Source organism: Sturnira hondurensis, unplaced genomic scaffold, assembly GCF_014824575.4.
Source record: "Sturnira hondurensis isolate 20B ecotype Veracruz unplaced genomic scaffold, ASM1482457v3 Scaffold0003681, whole genome shotgun sequence".
Taxonomy (NCBI): Eukaryota; Metazoa; Chordata; class Mammalia; order Chiroptera; family Phyllostomidae; genus Sturnira; species Sturnira hondurensis.
The window spans coordinates 4,867,709-4,891,818 of NW_028076312.1; the positions used below are offsets into that span (position 1 = coordinate 4,867,709).

Here is a 24,110-nt window from a genome sequence, read left to right on the forward strand (position 1 = left end):
CGCTAACCCACCCGCCCTGCTGAGCCAGCATTTTTGGGTACAGGGTGGTGCTGGGTCTGTGGGCAGCCAGGCCAGGCCTGGCCATCAGCTGTCAGGAGCAGAGGTGTAGGAGCCCTCCCCTCGCGGGGCTGAGGCACCAGGTAGGAGGAGCCATGGGGCCAGAGATGAATCGAAGAGCAGCAGTTAAACCCAGAGGCCATGCCTGCTGCCTCCATTCAGGAGCAGCAAGGGAGTGAGGGATGCCTGCCGTCAGGGTCAAGGCCAGGTTGCTGCTGATCTGGGGGACAGGACAAGAAAACATTGTTTCCTCCCCCCTTCCTTTTCCAGACTCCTTCTCTGAAGCCCTAGGGATGGGATAGGCAGCAGCCCCTCCTGAAGGGCTGGCCCCTCAGAGCATCTCAGCACTCCCAGCAGCCAGCCAGCCCTTCACTTGCTCCCGGTGTGTCCCAGTTTGCTCCCTCCCCACCCTAGACCCAGCTGGGCGGGGCACAGTCTGAGACGCTCTGAGGGTGCCCTCAGTTTTCTGAAGGGAGGAAGGGTGTCCTGTCACCTTGCTCCCTTCATCTCATATGGAGAAGGGTGTTTACCAGCTAAGCTGTTATTGCTTATTTTGCAGAGTCACGCTGTACATAAAGGATTTCATCTCAAATGAGAAAATCTCAAACACTGAGAGAAACTGGGGAAAACTGGGGAGGTGGATGAGCCTTTTTCAGGTACTTCCTGGGCACAGTGACCAAATGGGGATGTCTTTTAGGGGTCCAGCCACAAGGGGCCACCTATACCGTTCTCACAAGCTTGCAGAGGAGCTAAATGCAGCACGACTGCTCCAGGTCTGCGGTTGACGTGGGCTCTGCTGCAGGTAAACTTCTAAGTCCCACCTCTCAGGACAGAGCCCAAGACACGCACATGCCAAGACACTAAATATGTGCTCTGAACGTGTAATGATGGCTGGATGCAAGGAGCCCTGCCCTCCACTGCAAGCGCATGATATAGCCCTGTAGGAATTATCCCGTCAGTGTGGGCTCCCCCTGCACTTTCTAGAACCCCTTTTTGTGATGGTAATTTCCTTGTGCCTCCCTGAGGCTTCTGTATTTGTGAGAGCCACAGAGTCACAAGGAACTCTTCTGGCCATAACAAGCTAGACATCAGCCGGACACTACTCCAGACAGTGATAAGTTGAGCTGGGCTTTTGTTCTTAGGGGAATTCATTTGAATTACTTGAATTACCTCCACTTTAGAATTAGCCCTAAGCTTTTCTGAACAGCACAGAGCTCTCAGGGTTGTGTTCTCTGTATTTTCACTGCATTGGTGACTGTGTCCCAAAACAGTAAGCCTTCGTGGAGAAGGAAAGGCCAACAGGCTGCGTCTAATGAGTTGTTGGTTCCCAGGGAGGTGCCTCCCATTTCCCTGCCAGTTCGGGGGCTGTGTGTAACTGAGATGACTGCTCAGGATCCTGGTGGCAGTCCTCAAATTATAGCAGAATGCATTTCAGGTTGGAGCCGATGCTGTTCGCCGCCCCCCCCCCCACCCCCCGCCGTGGGATTTGAGCCTGCAGCCTGCACGCATTCCCCTGCCGGGGTCGAGGCTCAGGTCACTGGCCATTTCCTCTCGTTTTCTGCACCAGTGGAGCTCTCTGCTCGCATATCCTGCAGAGAGCTCCTCCCTGGCGGGCCCCCTGGGCTACCTCCGTTTGGACTTTTATTGCTTAATTAAACAATATTTAATATAGCCTGTCAGAAAGAATCTGTTACGATAGTCTTTGATGCTTCCATGGGAAATGGGGAATTGGTCTTTTTTAAAAAAAAGGTAAAGAACACCACGTTAGCCCACTCTCACCTCTTTCTCGCAGGTTTTTGCGGGTGTTTCCAGTCATGGGCCCTTCCTGTCTCCTGGGCTCATTCGGTGAGGGAAAACTATTGGGCTGAGGGAATTCCCCGTCCGTTTAATTTTCTACCCCCCTCGAACTGCCCCAGATCTTCTCCAGCCCGGCCTGCCCCCTTCCTCAGTGAACCCTGCTGGCTCTGTTCGCTCAGTAACCCCTGTTCTCCCGCTGTGCGTGCCCGCCCGCCACCTCCCCCAGGACCTTCGCAGGAGAGTGTGGAGCCTGGAGACACAGCATCCAGGCGGGGAGAGCCCGGGCCCCTCCTCAGGGTGGCGCCAGGGCGCACACCCCGATTTCCCACCAGGCCCCCGGCGGCTGGCGCGGCCGGTCTGGCCTCAAGCGGGTCAGTGCCCCCGCACTCTCCGCCAGGGTCCGTGTCCGCGGATGCTCGCGCGGGGCTTAGGCAGCGCTGTGGCTCCTCAATGTGGTGTGTCCTGCACTTGGAGTTGCCTTTTGGGTTTATATTTAGTGTTTCCCATTCGGCAGACCTCTGTTTTTGTTTTATTCAAAGGGGCTGCCCATCTTTATCCACGAAATGCAGACATTTTAAAGCTCCAATTAAAGTTTCTGTCTAGATCAACACTGGGGATGTTTTAGTGTTTCTATACCTTTCTTTTTGTTGTTCTGATAGAAAACTTCTGTTTCCCCGGAACCTTGGAAGACACAAGAGTGAAAAGGCAGGGTCTTTCTCCTTTCCTTGCAAGTGTCTCAAGGTCCGGCACCCGCGCAACCGGCTGCGCGGCGCGAGGCCCTGCGAGCTCCTCTCCGGGGAGCCCTTCGGCGGAAAGGCCGGGAGGCGCGGTGGCCGACTTCAAGCGCCCAAAGAACCAAAAACGGGCACCGTGATCCCAAGCGGTCTCGGCGCCCTCGTTTCCCGTTTTCTGACCCACGCGCAGCAGCGATCCGCTTCCTCCCTCCTCGAGGATTGCCGCCCTGGCCCGGGTCCAGGGGAGTCTCAGAGCTCAGGGGACCCAGGGCGGCTGCTTCGAGGCCCAGCGTGGGACCCCGCGCTCTGGGGAGGCCGCGCAGGCTGGTTTCCAGCCGACTCGGCCCCGACCTCGAGGGAGCGGGCGGAACCCCAGTTTGGCAGGTGAGCCCCGGGATGTGGGGTCGCGGCCGGGAGAATCTGGAGCAGAGCCCCAACTCCGTCCAGTGCCCTACGGTCACGCAGCTTGGGCCCGGGGCGGAGCGACCCCTGGCAAAGGAACAGGACACGCTCTCTTGGGGGGGAGGAGGACCCAGCTCGCGGCGGCCCCGCCCCTTCCCGAGACCCCGCCCCTTCCCCTGCCGCTCCCTCCCCTCTCCGCCCTACCCCAGCCCTTCCCGCCCCTCGCCCAGACCTTTCCCCTTTTCCCTCCCCGCCCCTCCCCTTCCCCCGAGCTGTCCACCCCGCCCCTCCGCCCTCTCTCCCTCTCCCCGGGACTTCTCCCCTGCCTCCTGCCCTCTCCTCCCTCTAACTTGTCCCCGAGGTCCACCTTACCCCGGCCTCTCCCCACGTCCTTCCCTCTCCGGCCCCTCTCCGACCTCTCCCTCCCCTCGGCAATTCCCCCAGTCCCCCTCTTTCCCCTGCCCTTTCTCCTCCCCCTCTCTCTCTCCTCCCCTTTCCCCTCCCCCTCCTCCCCTGCCCGGGGACGCGAGGAGACCGTGGCGTCAGCGCGCTGACACCTGTGGGCACCTGCGAGCGTGGAGGACATAGAGCCGAAGACCGCGGGCAGGACTGTCCCACGGCCGGATCAGGTGCGCGGGGGTGGGGGGATAGCGAGGAGGGTGGCTGGAGGAGGTGGTGCGGACACCGCGTCGGGGAGGCAGAGGGACTGTGGCCTGGGCGGTCTGGGACGATTCCCCCACCATCCGCCCCGCCCGGCCTCTGGCCTCTGGGATCCCAGGGGATCCCTGCCTAGGGAGCCATGCGGCCTGAGAATGTGGCTGCAGGTGCACAGATGCCCCTCCTCAGGATCATGGTCAGGGCGTCCTCTCACATCCCGACAGGTGTCACCCGAGGGGGCTCTCTCCTCCAGAGGTCCCCTGATGCCTCTCAGAGCCACACCCGGAGCCTGCTGATGCATCATTTCTGGGACAGGTGTGGGGACAGGCAGTGTGGCCTGGGTGTCCCCTGGCGGTGCCGCTCTGGGAAGTTCTCCCAGCTCAGCAGCTGGGAAGGGACAGAAATCTAGCCGTTTTGCCCTTCAAACGGGTACGGAAAAGAAGACTCCTGCAGTTTAAAAGACAGAATATCCTTTTCTCATTCAACTCCTAGGCTATTCCTACCGCGTGTTTTTAAAATCGCCTTTGTTGCTCTTCATCCCTTTGGCTCCAATGTAGCACTAAACACTTAAAAAGGAGCCATAACGGAGGAGGGTGAGGATAGAGAGCAACCGGGGGAGACTTTTTTCCTAGAGCAACTGCAATCTTAACTCGATTGGAAGGGTCCCCATCTAGGGGCAGCTGGCCCGATGTTGTCCCTAACAGAATGCCTGTGACAGCCTGTGAACCCTGGCCAGGGAAGGGGTTAAGGTGACCGTAAGCTCCCAGGCAGGATGTGCAGGGGAGGGCCGTGGGAGGCCCCAGGATGTGTGGCCACCTAGTGTCAGGGCTGAGCCACAAAAATAGAAGTTCATCCCCAGGGACTGCTGGTGGTGGAGTGTCTGCAGCCCACACCTGGTGGAGGCAGGAGACCCCCCTTGGCTGGTAAGTGTGGAGGGTGAGGGTCCTCACACTGGAGGGTCTTCTAATGTGCAAGTCTGATGGACTGACTGGTCCGAAGTTGGTTTTGCGACCTGAGTTCTCAGACCAAAATTTTGTCCTTAGATCAGCTGCGACTGGGAGGGACCAACCTTCTCACACCTACAGGGGACAGGGCACAGTCCTGCCCTGCAGTCCTGGATGTGTAGTGAGGAGGCTGAGTTGGTAAAATGGGACCAATAGGAAGAGAGGGCTTTCTGCTTTATTTTAGGACCCCCTTAACTGTTCACTCCCCTCCTTGGGCCCTGCAGCACCCTCCAAGTCCTGACTTCACAACTGGGCAGGAGCCTGGGCGCCTGCAGCTAACACTCCTGGGTGCAGTTATTGTCAAGAGCACCAATGCCTCTGTGAGCCTCAGTTTTGCTTTATGTGAGATGGGAGTGACGCCTTCCCTGGCTGACTCACAGAACAGTGAAAAAAAGTGACTTGTGTGAAAGGCTGTAAAATTTTGCATAAAGGGGCGTGCCACTAAGGGGGGTGGGCTTAGGGACCTGGAAGCATAGTTACAATCCTCTTTGTGTTACATGTGCCCAATTACAAACAGTGGTAGAGGCGAAGTTTTCTTATGAGAAGCCTGCAAGGACAGTTAGGAGGGCGGCCGTAGTTCAATTTACAAAGGTGACTGACTCTGCGGAGGGGCATTTCTCCGCGGGAAACCCCATCTTTTGATTTTGAGACTCCACCGCTGGGCTTTATTGCATTCATGTTATAACCCGGTGGTCCAAGATCAACTTTCTAGTTATGTTCCTTTTCTGAGGTTGAAGACTTGAAATAAAATCTGGACATTTCTCTCAGTGACTTGCAGTGAGTTTACAATCACTTCAAAAGGAGAGACCTCTGCCCCTAGGTTATTAGCTTTTGTAACATGTTGGGGGGGGGCTGAAATTGAAATAGAGGATACTGTAGTATCCTCCAAAATGTTTCTGATTTACAGTAGCTGGCCCCCAATTTAGTTGGTGTGGTATGATTGTAAGAGAAGTAGCAGTTAGAAGTGTACAGTAATAGCAACAGTCACAGAAATGTAACATTCTGTGTAAAGCTTAGCTTTTTCCTCTTAAATTCACTTCATTACACCCTTTATGTCAGCTCACAGAGCAGGAAGACTCTGGGCTGAATGCGCAGGACCCACAGGTTCGTTTTCATAGTGATCTTCGAGGGAGAGAGGCCCCCAGCTCCGTGCAGTCTCACGGGCTGCTCCTTAGAACGCAGGCTCCGGGGTCCGCCAAGGCCCCGAGCCTGACCGGCCTGGGCCTGGAGCCACACCCAAAGCAAGCCTGATGGTGCTCAGTGACTTTTCTCCCTTGGGGAGGGCAGTTAGAGGAGCGGGGTGGGGTGCCTGTACCAAAATACCTGCAGAAAGAACTGCCCTGGGCTGAGCGCCTGAATTACAGCAAAGGCTGCAAGGAGCTGGGTGGAGTCTGGCTTCTCGGTCGTCACGGGGTAGCTTGAAGAGGCCCAGGACGGCACCCCTTGAGGACTGCCCAGGTGCTTATAGTGTCCTCGCAGGCTTTGTGCTGGTGTGGCCTGGCTGCAGCCACAGAACCGGCTTCCTCGAGTAAAACTTCCAGAACTTCCAGCCCACAATAGCTTACCAGACACCCCGTGGTTACCAAGAAACTCTTGGACATCTCGGGGGCTGGACATTTTGACCTTGTGGCTTGTGGCATATCCTGAATGTGACTCATGAAGCATCATGGCCGACCTAGTCAGCTCCGGAATCCGCAGGAAATGCAGGCCCCTCCCAGAACCTCCAAAGGACCAGTCCCTACCAGACCGAGGTGGCCCTGAAACAACCAAGTGTCCATCTGAAGAGCCTGCACCAGGCAGGTGACCTCTGAGACTTGTCAGATGACATGTTTGTTGTCTGTAACTCACAGTTGGGGGCCATTCAGCCTAATCTCTTGAGAAAGTGAAGAATACTATTCAAATTACTAAACTGAAACAAAGAGAAAATGCTGAACAAATAAGACAGTAGTGATGTGATTGCCAATGAGCGTACCAGCTGGCAGGCATTTAAGACCTTCTCAGTGTCCCCCTCCTCCCGTGTCTATTTCTTATTCAGAATTAAGGGTTGGAGCCAGAGCGCAGAACAGGACCGGTTCCTGCAGGGAAAGGCCCCGCTCTTGTCCACACAGTGGGTGTGAGAGGCAGCATCTGGGTGAGGGGGAGAGGCTGGAGATGGATGGGGGAGGGGAAGGAGGTGGAGCAGTGAGGGAGGAGGAGATGAGGTAGGGGGATAAACGGGCAGGGAAAGCAGCTCCCCCTTACCTTGGGCTCTCCCTTTCCTAGGCCCACCTCCTTTTTGTTTTGAATGGGAAGACGACTACATATTGAACATGGGCAGTTCTTAACTGAGAAGCTATGTGTTATGAGTGACGACAATGCAGCCAGTTTGGGATATTTCTCTCTCTTTTTAAAAGATTTTATGTATTTATTTATTTGTAGAGAGAGGGGAAAGGAGAGAGAAAAAGAAGGAGAGAAACATCAATGTGTGGTTGCCTCTCACATGCCCCCTACTGGGGACCTGGCCTGAAACCCAGGCATGTGCCCTGATTGGGAATTGAACCAGTGACCCTTTGGTTCACAGGCCGGCACTCAATCCACTGAGCCACACCAGCCAGTGCTATATTTCTCTTCTATAAATGCATTTTTCTAGGGTTCCTGCTTCAATAGAGAAGCAGCTGGAGTCAGCAGAGTCAGATTTTCACACTAACACAATTCCTCTCCTGTTAGTGAGAGGCCGCACAGTGCTGGAACCCCCTCTGCGCTTCTTTCCATTAGACTCTCCCAAGGGCCCTGTGACTGTGCCCTGAGCAGGAGTGCCCCTGAGCCGGACATGGGAATGTGTGTCTGTGTGGAACTCTGGCCCACATGCCAACTGGCTCTTCCAGGACTCTGAGCTCCTGGGTGGTGGGGGCTGCCCTGATGACTGTTCCCTCAGCACCCAGGTGGACCATGCAGGTGGGCTGGAATCTTGGCCAAGCAGACATGAAGCTAGTTGACTTGGGTCTCCCACTGGGCTTGGTCGAGTCCTAGCCGTCCAGTGATGGAGCTGTCATCTGTGTGCTCTGTGCGAGATACCTAGAGCTCTGAGAGATGAAGGCCAGCCTTGGGCCCACCGTCATTTCGCCTTGGTCCTGGGTGCTTAGTGGGACTTGTCCAGTGGGAGACAGAATGCCCAAAGGGTACTGACACAGTTTGCTGCTCTATGGTATGCCAGTCTTGAGATTTTCATTTAGTTTACTATTATTATTTTTAAGGATATTTTTGTTGATTTTAGAGAAAGAGGAAGGGTGAGGGGTGGGCGGGGGGTGGAGGGAGGAGAGAAAGAGAAAGAGAGAGAAACATTGATAGGAGAAACATCACTCGGTAGCCTCTCTCACGTGCCCTTACCGGTGATCAGACTCACAACCTTTTGGTTTATGGGATGATGCTCCAACCAACTGAGCCACCAGCCAGAATTCCACCTTGAGATTTTTAAAATGAACGAACATCAGTGACAACTGAGGTGGGTCTGACATCTGGATCTGTCCTCTGTGCCCCAGGGGTTACTTAGCTGCAGAAAATCCGCTGTTGGGGAAGCCACCCCCTCACCTGTACCTGTGCCCGCCTGCATGTCTCAGAGTTGTTTGGACCACAATGCCCTTCACTTTGGGGGATGCGATTGTCCAGAGCAGCTGAAAAATAAAAATCCTAGTGGGAGGGGTGATCCTAGGGCAGAAGCCCCACCCTCCCCAGGCCTCTGGCACCAGCTGTCCTTAGCAAAACCCAGGAGTCTCAGGTGCCCACGGCCGACCTGCCCCGGAGGGGAGGCAGCGTCAGACTTTGTCCTCCCCAAGTGGGGGATGGCCTCCCTGTCCAGTAAGGAGAAGGGCACGTTTGTTCTGTTTTTCAGAACAAACTAAATTAAAACCAAGCCTTGGATCTTCTCAATCGTATCCTGAGACTGAGTGAATACTGATAATTTGTAAAATCTTGCCAAGTTGAGGACAGCAGCAGCAGGAACCTTTCTCAGGTTGGTTGGTGGAAGGGCTCAGACAATGGACAGCTCTCTGGGACCTGCGGGCAGATCTCGGGAAGTGAGAACAGAGGGGCAAGGCTACACTGGGCCTTTTCTTGGTCCCTTCTGGAGGTTTACGATCACAAGCAGCCTGCTCATGTTTGAGATTCTCCCAGTAGAATCTGGCAGGAAAGAGGACAAAACAGGACTTGCTGTTTTGTTTTTAATCAGGGAAATCTTTCCTTTTGATGTCAAAACTACATTTAAGCAATCTGAAGTCTGTACACCTGGGCCTGGCTGCGCTCGACAGCCCACGCCTTCCCGGGAGCACCAGGCATTCTCCGGTTTTCTTGGAAAGAGCAGGAACCAAGGACACGTGACAAATACTGAGGCGCGAGGTCTTGCCAGAGGAGAGTGGATGTGAGATACGGCTCATCTTCTCTCATTTTCACTGTGAAGGGTCCTGGTGATGGGGTTGCACATAGGAGTTTAAGGAATAAGGTTATAGGAATCAGGAAAACATTCCTGGAAAAGTGGCATGAAAGACACATATGAGTAACAAGCAAGTTATTGACCAACAATAGCATTAATAAAAACAAAGGGATGGAGTGTCTTGAAGGATCAGCAGTGAAGCCCAGCAGAATTGCATGCTTCAGCAGGAAGAGGAGGGGGTGGGAGAAATGTGACATCTTGTTAGGGACAGATGTGGACTCAGTGACATCCCAAAGTATGGAGGATCTGAACTGTGTGACCCCGCTCCTGATGTCCGGTGGTGACTCCTTTCTCTCTGGAATGATCATTGAGACTCAGTGCTGAGGTGCTCCTGTAGGTGGTGTATTGGAACCCCTCCCTAGGGCCAGCCAGCATTGGGGGAGCTTATGAAGGTGCTCAAGTGTCCGAAATGTGGCCAGACCTGTGAACCTCACTGAGTGCAGGCTGGCATCCCGTGGCCAGCGAGGGATCAGGGAGGGAACGAGTGGCTGGGGCCTGTCTCAGGACAGTGGGGGAAGGTGAGGGCCTCCAAAAGGGGGAGATGTTTCTAATCTCCCAGTGTTCTCCTTGCAGGGCCACTAAGGGCTTCCCTGTGGGTGGCACTTGAGGCAGGGACTAAAGCAAACCCGAAATGGAGAGAGCAGAGTGTAAGCAGTGAAATGGAAAGGTGGGATCACTGGTGGGTCCACAAGTCAGGTGTATACCAGTCAAAGTATTTACACCTTCATTCTCGAAGAAGGAACCCTGCCAGGTATTAAGCCAACAGGGGGAAATAATAATGAACCATAAATACGCTAAAAGACGAAGTACAAAGAAGTGTATTGGTAGTCACCTAATGCAGGCGAATCCTTTGTCCAGCAAATAATTTCAGATGGCTTCTGTTTGAGATATAGTTATTAGTCATCTCTTTAAATTCAAGACTGCTTCCAAAACACTTGATTTAAGTTTCTTTGCCAAATTTTCACTGGAGGAATAAGATTTTAATGTTTGTTCTGGAACTCTCAGGGCATTCTTTACTTAGGGGATTTAAAATGTTCTTAAGTAATCTAAATAAGCCATCAGCGATGGTGTTGAAAGTTTGCCAGTGCAGTGAAGTAGACTGTGACATTGAGACCAGGAGAATCGAGACTTTTATATCCTTGAAATAAGAGACTGAAGGTCAAGGGGCAAAATCTGGGTTTTGCTTTCTTGTAAGCGACAGAAGTAAATATTTTTCCTTATGCAACTCGATTTCGCCTCAATATCGTATAAGAAGTTGGCCCAGTTCATTGAACATTGACATAGTAGAAACTCGTTGGAAAAGAATGAATTTAATTTTAAACACACAATATCCATTTCAGAATAGATGTTACTGGAGGCTGCATCTAGTTATCTTAGCTTTGTTCAAAGAAATAATTCTGATGTGTGTTGGCAGTGTGAACTCATTTTCCTTTTAAAATCTGTTTTTCACACCACAGACTAATGTTTGACTGTTGGAGATTTATCTTCTGCACGAAAACCGGAGGCAAGGATTGTTCTTGCCCACGAGGATCCAATGAGGCCAAAACAGAAGAAAGTGATCATCAGATTGATGTATCTGACGTCATCAGGCTTGTCCAAGATCACCTAGAGGAGGCAGGAACAGGTAGAGGCCAGTTTTAAACTTCATTTTGATGCAGAAGCTCTTACTACTAATTGGACTCAAACGTCTTGTTCTTAGTTATTCTGGTCTTTGTGGGGACTGAAGTGTTTTGGATCTGGGAGAACAGTTTGCAGGCCTTACTGGTCGTGTACTGGGGGTGTGTATACTGAGCTCAGGCAGCTGTGACCTGACACGTCTAGGTGAGACATCTCAAGGTGTTTGCTCATTTGCCTTTCTGGTGGTTATTTAATTTAGCACATTAAAATGAAGTTGGCTCTGGTGAGAGATCATGAGAAATGTCTGTTTGGGTTTTAGACAAAGCACAGTGCACCTGAAGGGAACTATTCCCAGCCTTTGCTTCAGTTTTCAAAAACACAAGAGCTTTTGTTTAAATTTGCTGTCATATTGAGATGGGGAGGAAGCTTTTACCAGTCTCGGAATCAGTGACCCTTGCCCAACGGCAGAATGAGCAGGGCACACCCTGGTGAAAGGACCCACACTCCCCAGAGCTCAGCCTGGCCCCTTGGTCCCAGCCTGGGGAAGCTTTTCCCCTTGTTCCTGGCTAATCTGAGAGCTTTCATGTGTTTCTTAATGGAAGGACTCCAAAACTACCATTTTCATTAGGCAAGGCTAGTGCAGTCACAGACTGCCCAGGGGAAGGGGTGAATCTGGTGGCAGTTGTGCTGCCTGGTACCACAGTGCCCACCTGGGGCTGGGCCAGAACCAGGCAGGCCCCCCAAGCCAGCAGCCAGAGGCTCATCTGGGCACTTTGATGAAACTGCTTGCTCTTTAAACCTGGAACTTTCTCCGCCCTGCCTTGCGCTGACGCTCGCTGTGCCTAACCTGCACGGTTGAACTGGCTGGGCAGCGAGGTCTTCATTCTGAGCCTGTGCTGCTGTCCCCTGGCCTCCTCCTCAGGGCTGGTCCAGGGTCTCCACCCTGAGATGTTCATCCATGGGTGAGGGTCATAGCTGTGCCATCTTCGGACGTCTGGCATTTGCATGTCTGCTCCTGAGGGGTGTCCCGTGCATACCCCCAGAGCCAGCAGCTCTGAGCCACAGCTCTGCTGGTGGGCCCTTGCACTTGTGAACATGGTTGCCATTTGAACTTGGCTGGCTGGCGAGTTGAATTCCAGCGTGGTCACCCCACCGGCAATGTGTTTAGTTTTGTAGGTTGAGAAACTTGATTTTTGTCACTTTCCTCCTTAGTGATGGTTCTCAAGCAAGAGGCTGAAGCCTGTACCTCTAAGTTCATCTCTTCGTGACGGGAGCACCTTGTTTTTCCAATAAGTTTTCTTATTTACGAACCAGTCGCAGTTCTGGTTCTCTGATATGCACCCCTGTGAGGAACAGAGTCGGTGCTGAGATGGTCACCACTTAGGAGAGCGAAGGGAGGAGAGGGTTCCTGGGAAAATGCTGCCTAAAACCTCTGCTCCTGTGCCATGAAAAGGACTTAGAAAGGAGTCGAGCTTCCAACTTAAGCAAGAGGATGATTGAAAGGGTGCTAGTCCCTACTTATCATCAGCTTATATGGCTGGAAGTTTGTCTAGTCTTTCAGTCCTCAGCACAGCTGCCCATTAGCTGCCTGTAACCACTTGGAACCCAGCAATGGTGGGCTTTCCCAAGCACCAGGGAACCTGCTTTGTGTCAGGTTTGCGGCCTATGAGGGAGCTGACCTGTGGCGGAAATGAAGAGCCTCGGTCACCAGCCTGGCTGCCTGAACTGTTCCCTGATTCTGCTGTGTCTCCCCGGCTGAGCAGTACGAGACCCTGTGTGTTGAGAAGCATGACTCGAGAGCAGAGCACCCGGGTTCAAATTCCAGTTTGTCACTTTGTCACTCTCCAGCCCCACGAGTGTGGGCAAGTCTTGAAACCTCTCCACTGTGTGGGTGACATGGTGCCACGCCCACATGCACACACAGTACATTTTAGCAAGGAGGGCATTAAAGCCTGTCTGGCTGTCCAGAGTTCTTGCTCCCTGGATTCTATATGGTGCTTTTGCATGTAAATGCCAGATATGTGTGCGCTGCCACTGCTGTTCTTGCCTTAATGTGCGTGACTGATGGGGCCTGCTCCAGTCTCTCACACGTGCCCACATTCCCCATCGGACAGGGTAGGTGACCTGATGTCCACGGTAACAGCAGTTCTGTGCTGCCAAGTTTTGGCTGGACTTCCTGTTCCTCCAGTGTCAGTTGGAGACACTTCACCCAACGAGCTGCAAGTCTGGCAAGGGAGCAATGGTCTGGGAACGTTTTGTTCATCTTAACGCCAGCGTGAGAGATCGGGACGGCGCACGTGTACGGATTAGCAGTTTCCGTGTGACGGCAGAGGTGAGGGGGCAGAACCAGTGCCAGTGGCTGGGATGGACTGTCAGGTGGCCCGGGTGAGCGCTCCTGTTTTTAGAATCCCACTGCCATGCATGTTTGCTCTTTAAAAGGTTTTATGTACTCTAATCAGTGAGTAGTATCTTTTATGATGCCAACCATTTTTTTCCCCCAACAAGCAAACCTCTTGAGTATCTTGAACCGGTACTGGGAAAGAAACCCACAAATGAAATGCAGTCCTTGTCTTGGACTTAAACAAAGACCATCTGAAATATTAAGTTGAATCATGAAGTTGCCATTGTACAAGTCAAACACCTTTGAATATCAGTGATTTCACGTGGCTGAACTAAATGCCTTGTGATGTGTGATTCCATAGAATTCTGGGAGTGGACCCGGAGGTGTGAGCGTGTCCTCCTGGAGAAGTCTGCGGGGTTGGAAAGAACTGCAGGAAGAGGGAGACTTGAAAACTTTGTAGCAACAGAGGCCACATTATGAGAGATTTTTACAGGGGGCGTTGCAGAAGCAGTTAGCTTGGGCTTTGAAAACGTATTTTGGGAAAGGCAGAAATGACCACAGGAAACTGCTGCTTGAAAGGAAATTGGCTCTTTGATTATCTCCAGTGTTTCTGGCTTGGATGGTAATCATGGCTTGATGAAGACTGAGTGAATCGCAGTGATTGTGGCCTTTCCGGGGGTCGAGTTGTGCAGAGTATGATAGATGTTGTCTTCCAAAGCTCGTGTCATTTTCTTGGGAGAGTCATTGCTTTTTCCTTGTATGCCACCGAATGTTGCAAAGCTGTCCTGGGAAGCGGCCGTTCCGAGAACGCCCCACACAGGCAAGGAAAGGCAGAACCGTGAGAGAAGAGTACGGGAGGGGCTGCGCCTGATGGCTCTTGTCTTTGTGGTTTTAGGAGTCCCAAATGGGACGTTCTCAAAAGGTGAATTCATTGCTTATGGAAACGGAGATTTCATCGTTGCTATGAATGGTTTAGTTCTCCTTTTTAACTTTTCCTGATATCTTGGTCTTTTTCACTTTGACTTTTTATAACATTCAGGAAGCTAGCAGGAGTTCCAATTCTTTGGAATACATATTCACTGCACGTGAATTTACAAATGACTGGGGACTAGCTGGTGGGTTACTGGTTGATGCCAGGAGCACAAACGGTATTCCTCTCATAGCAGCTCTCAAAGGGCCAGGGCCAGGTGTGGAGGTCACCAGAGGGAGGAGGTAGGGGCTACGGAGGACTCTCCAGGTCGCAGGTCAGAAGGCCCTGGAATAGATCAGTTCCCCAACCACCTCTGCAAGGCCTTAGGAGACTCCAGGGAGTCCTCTGGTCTCCCAAGACCTCCTACATGAACTCTTATAAGTGCTATCTATCGTCTGGGTGATTTTCGTCGTTGATTGAAATGGATGTGACATATTACTTAGAACCGGGAATAATGACTCTGAGCTTGTGAAGAAATGTTCTTCGTGTGAACTGAGGGTGCGTGGAAAGCAGCTCAGCTACCAGAGCCCCAAATCTCCTCATCCCCCCCCCCCTGTCTCTGGCAGCCAGCACCCCCTGGTGGCAGGTCCAGGAGCAGCAGTGGTATAATCAGTGTTTGATCAGAGAGTTAATGGGTTTTCTGTGTAACTGTGCGCTTTATAGTAAATGCTGTATGATTAAGGTTATTAAGGGGCCAAACTCTTCCCCAGAGAAAGTGCGTCTGTCAGCGTACAACCAGTGGAGAGCATGCTGGTCAGTAAGACACGGAACTGTCGTGTGCTCCCCCACCTTCTCCCAGCCGTGCTGAGCAGATCTTCTGGGGAGAGGGTCTTTGCTTTGTCTGAACCATCCCCACGTCATAGAAATTCTTCCTTCCTGGTCAAAACCCTGTCCATCTGTCCAAGACCAGCAAAAATATCAGCTGTTTCTGCATCTGCCCTGGGGATGTGCCTGGACTCCAAGAGAGGGCTTGCTGTCTTTATCTCTGGCCCTCTGGGTTCCTGTATCTCTAGAGTCACTAAGCAGTGTGAGGGCAGGGGATATCTTCATCCCCACTCCACCCCCCCAACCTCGGGCCTATAGCAGCAGGCTCCTTGGCTGCTGTGCCCAGCACGGTTAGGGCAGGCTGCAGCATTGTTCCCCTCGGTCTACTTCGGGGGCCTGGGACAGCCCCAAGTCCCGTGCGGATGTTTTCATCTTCCATGTGCGCATTGTGGACATGTTCCGGAGGCACTACCCTAACACAGGGTAGGCAGCTGATGGATGGATTGGGCAAACTGATCGGCAAGTGGTGCTTGGTTGGTTGGAAGTGATTCTGTGAAGATGCGTTCTGCTGAAGGGTCTGAGTGAAGTGGGGAGAAGAAAGAGATTTTACTACCTGAGCACTAAAACTGAACACTAGAGATCTCCAGGAAGAAGATTAACCACCAATAAAAAACTAGAAAAAGATCGCCACATGACAAAAGATACGGCCTTTATGTATGCAGCTCTCTTACAAAGCAGAAGCAACAGGATGAAGCTTCAGCAGAAAGCTCCTTACAAGGCTTGCAGAGGTAGCACACCACCATGGAGACAAGAGACACTCACAAATGAGAAGCATGAATTTACCCAGGTCTCTTTTCCCCCATCTGTGTGGACAAAGTTAAAACTCACTGCTGGGAAGAATGCCCGTCCTTATAGCTGCACTGGAAAACAGGTTGATGGAATGGGTACAAATCTTTGGATATTTTGTTTTCAATCAACAACTTCCACTTGTAGGAATTTATTTATTTTTAAAGGCTTTTTAAAAGATCTTATTTATTTATCTTTAGAGGGGAAGGGAAGGAGAGAAACATCAATGTATGGTTGCCTCTCGTGAGTCCCCCGCTGGGAACTGGCCTGCAACCCAGGCATGCACCCTGACTGGGGATCGAACCGAAATCGTGTGGTTCACAGGCCTGCGCTCAATCCACTGAGCTACACCAGCCAGGCCACTTGTAGAAATTTAAACTAAGGAATTAATTTTAGAAATGGTTGCCCTGGCTGGTGTAGCTCAGTGGATTGAGCGCGGGCCTGCGAACCACACGATTGCAGTTCGATTCCCAGTCAGGGCACATGCCTGGGTTTCAGGCCAGTTCCCAGCGGGGGACTCATGAGAGGCAACCATACATTGATGTTTCTCTCCTTCTCTCCTTCCCTTCCCCTCTAAAAAAGATAAATAAATAAAAAATAAAATAAATTAAAAAATTTTTAAAAGAAATTGTTGAAAAGGTTCATGAACAAGGACGTTTATGGTGGCCATTATTTATGATGATGAATATTTGGGGAAAAGCAAAATTACAGGATGAGGGGTTTGGTGAAATTATTTAGTTGTTGGGATGATCATTCTCCTGTCTTATGCTGTAAGAGAAATAGCCAGTTATAAAATGATGTAATACGATAACAATTTTCTACACACAAAGTATGAATCATTTTGATAAAAGACAAAATATGCACTGAAATGTAGGCATTTATTATCACACATTTATAATTTGTTTTCCTCTGTTTTTCTACTTGGGGAACCTTATTATTTATCTCTGTGAGAACACAGGGTTTCAGAAGCAGGTTGTGAGACTGTACCCTGTAGACATGAGGACCGGTCTCCAGTCCTAGGCTGACCCTGTTCACAGAGGGATGGAGGTCTCTCCCTGCTGCCCTACCGGCTACTCATACAGGTGCCATTTCTGCAGGAACTGTCCCCATCCTCACTGTCTCACTGGCACTGCGCCTGTGCTTGTCCCAAAGGCTGGAGCTCACCCAGCAATTCTGAAGGAGAAATGTCTCGGGAGAATTTTCCTGGAACTTCGCTGGTGGCCCTTGAGGAAAGGGCTAGATAGGAATAAGGCCATGGGAAAGCATTATGGTTTAACTCACCTGGCAAAGCAAAAGCTACGGAGAGATTCTCAGAGGTTTGCAGCATCTCAGTTGCAGAGGTCTCCTGAGATTACCTTAATCCTGACCTCTGTGGAATGTGTCTGGCTCCTTTGTTCCAGGAGACAAATGGGATCTTTGTTCATTCAGGTGAGAATGGTTCACAAAGCACTTTTGGACCCCGGGGTTCGGGAAGATGGGCCGCTAGTAACAGTGCATTGCATTGTATTGGAATTTCGTATGCTGTGTAGGAATTCTACTAACATTTATTTTTTAAACAGATCTCCTCTTTTCTGAACCTTGCAGATTATTTCTCAGTTGCTCTACATATAGGGCATTGGAATATATTATTTCCCGGCTGTTGAGAGATAACTTTAGGATGCCCCATTCGGTTTTTATCCTGAGTCCAAAGTTTAATTTTCGTATTTGTACTGAATCCTTCAGTGTTCCAGTCTATTCTCCCAGTTCTTTTCTCGCCCTTTTCCTTCATCTTCCTTTTTTCTGTGTTTTGATTTGTAATAAATAATAAACATCTTTGTGGTTCAAGTCAAAATACTAGTGGTCCCTGACTTACAATGGTTTGACTCATGGTATTTTGCCTTGACAGTGGCGTGAAAGTGATACACGTTCAGTAGAAACTGCTTTGAATTTTGAATTTGGGCCTTTTTCTGGGCTAGCAATACATAGGACATTCTCCCATGAGGCTGCACAGCGGCAGTGAGCCCCGGCTCCCAGGCAGCCCCACACCCACGACGGGGTGGGGGAGGGGTGGGCACTGATGCTCTACAGAGTGCTAGGTCGCCAGTGATTTGGGATATTGTGTTTCGTGTTTTGGCATCACAGCACATCTCCTGCTTTTGGTAAGAAGCAGAGGAAGGCAATTAGTCTTGAGATGAAACTCAGTGTAATTGCCCAAATGTAGGCTAATTTGCAAGCATGTTTAAGGTAGGCTGGGCTAAGCTATGATGTTTGGTAGGTTAGTGTATTAAATGTAGTTTCAACTTAGGATATTTTCAACTTATGAGGGGTTCATCAAGATACAACCTTCTCATAAATTGAGGAGCATCTATAATATGAAAGGTACACCTTAAAAATTCCTGCTCTGGTCCTGCCACTAGGTGCCTGTTCTTCATCCCAGGAGCCAAGTTTCTTCACCAGTATCTGATGGACCACCTCCCGGGTCTTTACCCACGTACAGACAGACACTGATATATTCTCGGTTTTCTCCTGTTTTATGCAAGAAATAGCATGCTACAAATGCTGTTCTGTACTTCCCCCCTTTTAAATGTACCTTGGAGATAATTCCGTATCAATAGTGTCTTTTTTTCTTTATTTAGTCACACAATAATGCTTTGTGTGAATAGACTGTAGCTCATCAGTCATTGGTGGATGCTTGGGTTTTTGTTTGTTTGTTTGTTTGATTTTGCTATTGCATACGTGCCGTAGTTAATGACCCTTTGTGTATGTTCATATTTTATTTTGTACATGTGCTGGATTTCCGGTTCTCAGCAGCTGAGTCAAGGCAAATGCTTTTTGACAGTTTTGCTTGAAGTTACTATTTTGTCCCATAGTTTCCATTTTTTACCAACAGGTAGTCATGGGTGGCCCTCTGTAAAGACTTCCCAGTGGGATCTGGTTTCTATTTTGTGTTTGTCAGTCTGAGAATTGAAAAAGGCTGTGTCATCTTGGGCTTGAACTGCATTTGTCTTACAAGTGAGATTGGGCATCTTCTCATTTGTTTGTTATTTATATTTCTTGTTAGCCCATTTTTAAAATTAGATTGCTAATCTTTTAATGGTTTCTAGAAACTCCTTATGAATTATGCAGGCTAGTCCTTGAGAGTTGAGTTAAAAGTATTTTTTTCAGACCGTCCTTTTTTTGACTTTTCTTTTTGCCATTTTAAAGATGTCATTGAATTCAGTGTTTTGTGGCTTTGGATTTTGAGTCAAAATTGTAAAAGGCCTTCTTATTCCAGGGTTATAGGGAAACCACCCATTTTTTTCTTAGTACTTTTATTTATTGACCCATTTGGGTTTATTTTGTTGTATAGTGTCAAGTATGGATTCAACATTTTTTTTTTCTAGTCTGGTGGTCCTAATGCCGTTTTTGCAAATCTCCATTCCACAGATTAAAGGCACCACCATGAAAATACATTAAATTTCCATTTGCACTTGATTCAATTTCAAAAATTTTGTTCTCTATCATTAGTCTATTTGCTTTTCATTTTCTGGCACCACAATAATTATTGGGGCTTTATGGCAGGTTTTCATTCTGATCAGGTTCATTTGACTTTATTGCTCATCAGTAGGGTTTCCTGGCCATTCATGCTACCTTTTTATTTTTATATGAATCAAAGTTCTGTTTAATTACATAATTGCAAAATCAATTACGTAATTACACAATTAATTACATAATTCCTGAAAATAATTATTGTTTTATTTTTTACAATTTTTAATACCTCTGATTTATTTTCCTTATCCAACTGCATTGTCCAATATCTCCAGGACAATATTAAATAGTAGTGGAGACAGTAGGCATCCTTGTGTAGTTAATTTTGGTGAACATGCCTCCTATAATTTTCCTGTTCAACATTGTATTGGCTTTTGGGCTGAGATGTATATACTTCAGTGCATGTGTACGTGTGTGTGCGTATATCATATTAGATAGAATATCCATCAATTTCCTTTCTGAGTGCCTCAGAAATCAAGAATAAATGTTGAATTTATCAAGTGCTTCTTCAATGTCTGTAGAGATGATCATAACATTTTTATTTAGATATTAATTATGAGGTAATATGTTAATGAAATTTTTCACGTTTAATTTTTGCAACCTTCTCTCTGCATTCCAGTCATGATATCACTTTTTAAATATGTTGCCAGTTCTATTTAATACCCCTCCTTCCCTTTCTTTTTTCCTCTTTTCCTTCCTTTCTTCCTTCCTTCCATCCTTCCATTTGATATTTGTATATAATATGTCTTAGATGTCTTTCCACGTCCATTCACATAGATTGACCTTAGTTCATGTCCATGGGTCATACATGTAAGTTCTTTGGCTTCTCCATTTCCCATGCTATTCTTAACACTCCCCACCCTGTCTATTTTATACCTACTATTTATGCTACTTATTCTCTGTACCTTTCCCCCCATTCCCTGCCTCCCCACTGATTACCCTCCATGCGATCTCCATTTCTGTGATTCTGTTCCTGCACTAGTTGTTTGCTTAGTTTGTGTTTTGGTTTTTTGGTTCAGTTTTTAGTAATTGTGAGTTTGTTGTCATTTTATTGTTCATAGTTTTTGATGTTCGTCATTTTCTTAGATAAGTCCCTTTAACATTCCATATAATAAGGCTTTGGTGATGATGAACTCCTTTAACTTGACCTTATCTGGGAAGCACTTTATCTTGCTTTCCATTCTAAATGATAGCTTTGCTAGATAAAGTAATCTTGGATGTAGGTCTTTGCCTTTCATGACTTGGAATACTTCTTTCTAGCCCTTTCTTGCCTGCAAGGTTTCTTTTGAGAAATTAGCTGATATCCTTATGGGAACTCCTTTGTACGTAACTCTCTTCTTTCCTCTTGCTCCTTTTAAGATTTTCTCCTCTTTAATCTTAAGGTAACATAATTATGATGTGCCTTGGTGTGTGCTTCCTTGGGTTTAACTTCTTTGGGACTCCCTGAACTTGCTGGACTTCCTGGAAGCCTATTTCCTTCACCAGATTGGGAAAGTTCTTCAATATTTTTACAAATAAGTTTTCAGTTTCTTGCTGTTCCTCTTCTCCTTCTGGCATCCCTATGGTTCAAATGTTGGGATGTTTAAAGTTGTACTGGAGGCTCCTCAGCCCCTCATCATTTTTTTGAATTCTTGCTTCTTCATTCTGTTCTGGTTGAATGTTTATTTCTTCCTTCTGCTACAAACCATTGATTTGAGTCCCAGTTTCCTTCTCTTCACTGTTGGTTCCCTTTATTTCACTTTTCATAGGCTTCATTTTTTCCTCTATTTTGTGCCACACTCAACCATTTCTGTGAGCATCCTGATTACCAGTGTTTTAAACTCTGCATCTGACAGGTTGGCTCTCTCTTCATCACTTAGTTGTATTTTTTCTGGAGCTTTGATCTGTTCTTTCATTTGGGCGATATTTCTTTTTGGTCTCAGTGTGCCGGTCATGTAGTAAGGGACAGAGCCTTAGGTATTCTCCAGGGTGGGGCAACCCAAGTTGATGAGTTGTGGTGTGGTGCTGTCAGTGGGGGAGGGGTCCAAGAGGGAACAATGCCATTGCTCTTGGCCAGCTTTCAGTCACTTCCTCTGCTACCCACAAGCAAGTCGGGCCCTTCTGGTGCTGACTCCTGGGTGGGCAGTTTTGTTTATGTCTCTCCAACAGACTCTTCTGTGATGCTGGGAGTTTTCTCAGGCCCTCCCACCCCCAAATGTGTTTTCAGTTGGTGGTTTTGAGGCTTTATTTCCCCGCACTGGAACCCTGGGTTGCACGGTCTGTCTCGCTCCCTGGTGGTTCCTCCTGGTTTATCTGCAGGTGAATCTGGTACCGCCGGGTCCGAAAGCCCCTGCCTTGCCCAAGTCCTCTCTGCCCAGCTGACCATTTCCGCCCCTCCTACTGGTCTGGATGAATGTTTCTCCTTTAACTCCTTGGTTGTTGGACTTCTAAATAGTTCAGTTTTCTGTCCCTCTGGTTGTTTTTTGTTTTTAAATTTGTTATTGTCCTTCTTTTGGTTATGCGAGGAGGTACAGTGTGTCTACCTACGCCTGCATCTTGGCTGGGAATCCATCCTGCCATCTTCTTAGTGTGAATGTTTTTACTTTCTCTCTCTTTTTCTTAATTAGGTTAGCAAATGGATTTCTTTAATTGTTTTTGTTTCTGGCAACCCATTTCTAACTTTAGTTCTATTGGTTTTCCAATTTCTTTTTTTTCCCAATTTGGTTTTCCAATTTCTGATTAATTGTTTTTGCTTTGTCTCTCTTTCTTGTACTTTATTTCTAATTTAAAAATCTTTTGAGATCTTTCTTGATTCATTTGGTGTTTTAAAAATTTATTTATTTGATTGTTCAAGTACAGTTTTCTGTCTTTTACTCCCATCCCAGCCCACCCCCACCCCCAGTGTTCAAGATTCATTTGTTTTTCATTCAGTCTTTTGGGAAACAAAGGAATGAATCTGTTAATCTTACCATTCCCCCCACCCCTGTTATGTCCTCTGTCCCCTTACCCAGTATTCCATCCATGGTCAGGCCTCATACACCTGTGACACTTCAGCCTGGATATCCTCTTGCTTCCTTGCAGCAACACTGCAAAACCAGAACCCCGCTGACTCCATCTCTCTGCCTAGCCCAGGTGTGTACCTGGGTAGATGAAGATGGGCGTTACGTGTGTCAATCAGGTCTCAGCAAAGCTATACAAAATATTCTACCCTGCAGACTGCTTCAATTTTAAATTCCTGACCATGGGCTTCAGTGGGTCCTCAGTGTCTCAGTCAATCTTGCTGTGTCTCCACCGGCTCCCAAATGGCAGCTCAGCCCTTCCTTCCTCAGCCCTAATGCTTTCCCCCCTCCTTACTCTTTCTGTGGAAGACCCTGATTCTTACTCTACAGGGAGAGTTGCATCTGCCAGAAGAGTGCCTCCTGTCTGTCTCTCCACCTACCGCCCACCCCTTTGTTCTCCACCACGCACTTGCCTTCCTGCCCGTTGCGACAAGGACCTGTCCTCACATGGCCCTGCCACCTGGGCCCCAGCACCCCCTCTTCCCACACTACGACCCACTCCAGCTGCTCCTCCCTGTCTTCCCTGCATCGTAGAGTCTTTATTCTCCACCAGATTCCTGTCAGCTCAAAGATGCTGTTATTTCTCCCATTCTAGAACCTTCTCCCCATCTCTGTCTGCACTCAATCCCTTAGTGATCTCATAGTCTCTTGACTCTTGGTGCCATCCAGTCACCCCCAACTCTACATCTTCAGCCCAGCCCTCCCCCCGGAACCACACCCGACTGCCTCCTCAACACCTCTACCTGTGGAAGTCATGGCTGGCTCCACACCCGCCTCAACCCCAGCCTCCTGTGCCCTAGTCACCGCGGATCCTCTGGTTCCACAGGCCACAAAGCTTATTGCCCTGGCTGTGCTTTCTCTCACACTTACTTCTACTCTGCCAGGAAACCCTGTTGGCTGCATCTTCAGAATAAACGCAGGATCCCAACCCTCCTCACCATCTGTCCTGATCCATTTCCCAGGCTGCCACCTTTGTCTCACTGAGATCACCTCGATAGCTTCCTTACGGGTCAAAGGCTTCTATGCTTGTCTGCTCCTACTGCCCACTCTCAAAAGATCGTGGAAATGGCTTTTCCTAAGATGTTAGGTCAGGCCCTTTCTCTGCTCAAAACCCTCCAAACGGCTCCATTTCACTCAGGGCAAAAGCCAAAGTCAACATCCTTGTGGTGGTTTGCCAGGACCTTGACAACTCGGCCCCTTTGTCACCTTCTGTGGCTTTCTTCCTGGCTCCCCTGCCTCAGCCTACAGTGCTGGTTCCCTGTCAGGCCCAGCCCTCTTCTTCCGTGAGGAAGCAAATGCTGGGACCTCTGTGACCCACAGTGGGTCCCCTCACAGTCTTACTGGCCCAGCTTTGCAGCTTCCCAGTCACCGACGCTGATATAGAAATACTTTCCTGTGATTTGCAGTTTGGGGGTTTGTTTTCACACGTGGTTTACCCACTGCTCTTTGCTCTGGGGCATATCCATACCAGGTGTGAAGACCCCGGCTGCCTGCACGCCCTCCGGCACTGGCCAGGCCTCTCGGGTGCTGGCCTCTGCCATGGGACCTGCGTCTTCGTCAGATTCAGCCGTTCTCTCTCAGTGCCAGAGACCACTGCAGTCATCCAAACTCATCTGGAGGGAGTGAAACTGTACAATGTAACCCTCAGTCTTTGGGTATTTTCTGAGTTATATATTCTTAAATGTGACTTATCCAGTAAGAATTTGCCATTTTTATATGAAAATGGTGTTTTCATATAAAAATGCTAGAAACCACTGTTTTGTTTTGAAAACATAGGAAGCATATAAAATATGCAAATTTTTATTGTTTTATTGTATATGTGTTTGTTTTTCCCATAAGTCTGTATTGGTAGTCTTATTTTAGATAGTTGAAAATTTCATCTCACTACTGAGCTAGATAACTTTTTCAGT

General features: G+C 48.9%; 1 protein-coding gene across 6 annotated transcripts in view; it reads left to right on the top strand.

Annotated features, from left to right (window-relative positions):
* The first annotated feature begins 3,439 nt into the window (after positions 1-3,439).
* The window catches only part of MCF2L (MCF.2 cell line derived transforming sequence like), a 169,350-nt gene continuing 148,679 nt past the window's right edge, over positions 3,440-24,110 (top strand). For 2 of the 6 annotated variants that reach the window (XM_037042050.1, XM_037042053.1), the window contains exons 1-3: positions 3,440-3,619; positions 4,876-4,971; positions 10,574-10,746. In XM_037042050.1, coding sequence (XP_036897945.1) covers positions 4,964-4,971; positions 10,574-10,746 — 181 coding nt within the window. In that variant the 5' untranslated portion in view covers positions 3,440-3,619; positions 4,876-4,963. Of the gene's footprint in view, positions 3,620-4,875; positions 4,972-10,573; positions 10,747-10,834; positions 10,938-24,110 lie in introns of those variants that run through there. The other 4 variants (XM_037042064.1, XM_037042051.1, XM_037042052.1 and 1 more) reach the window with 3 other exon arrangements.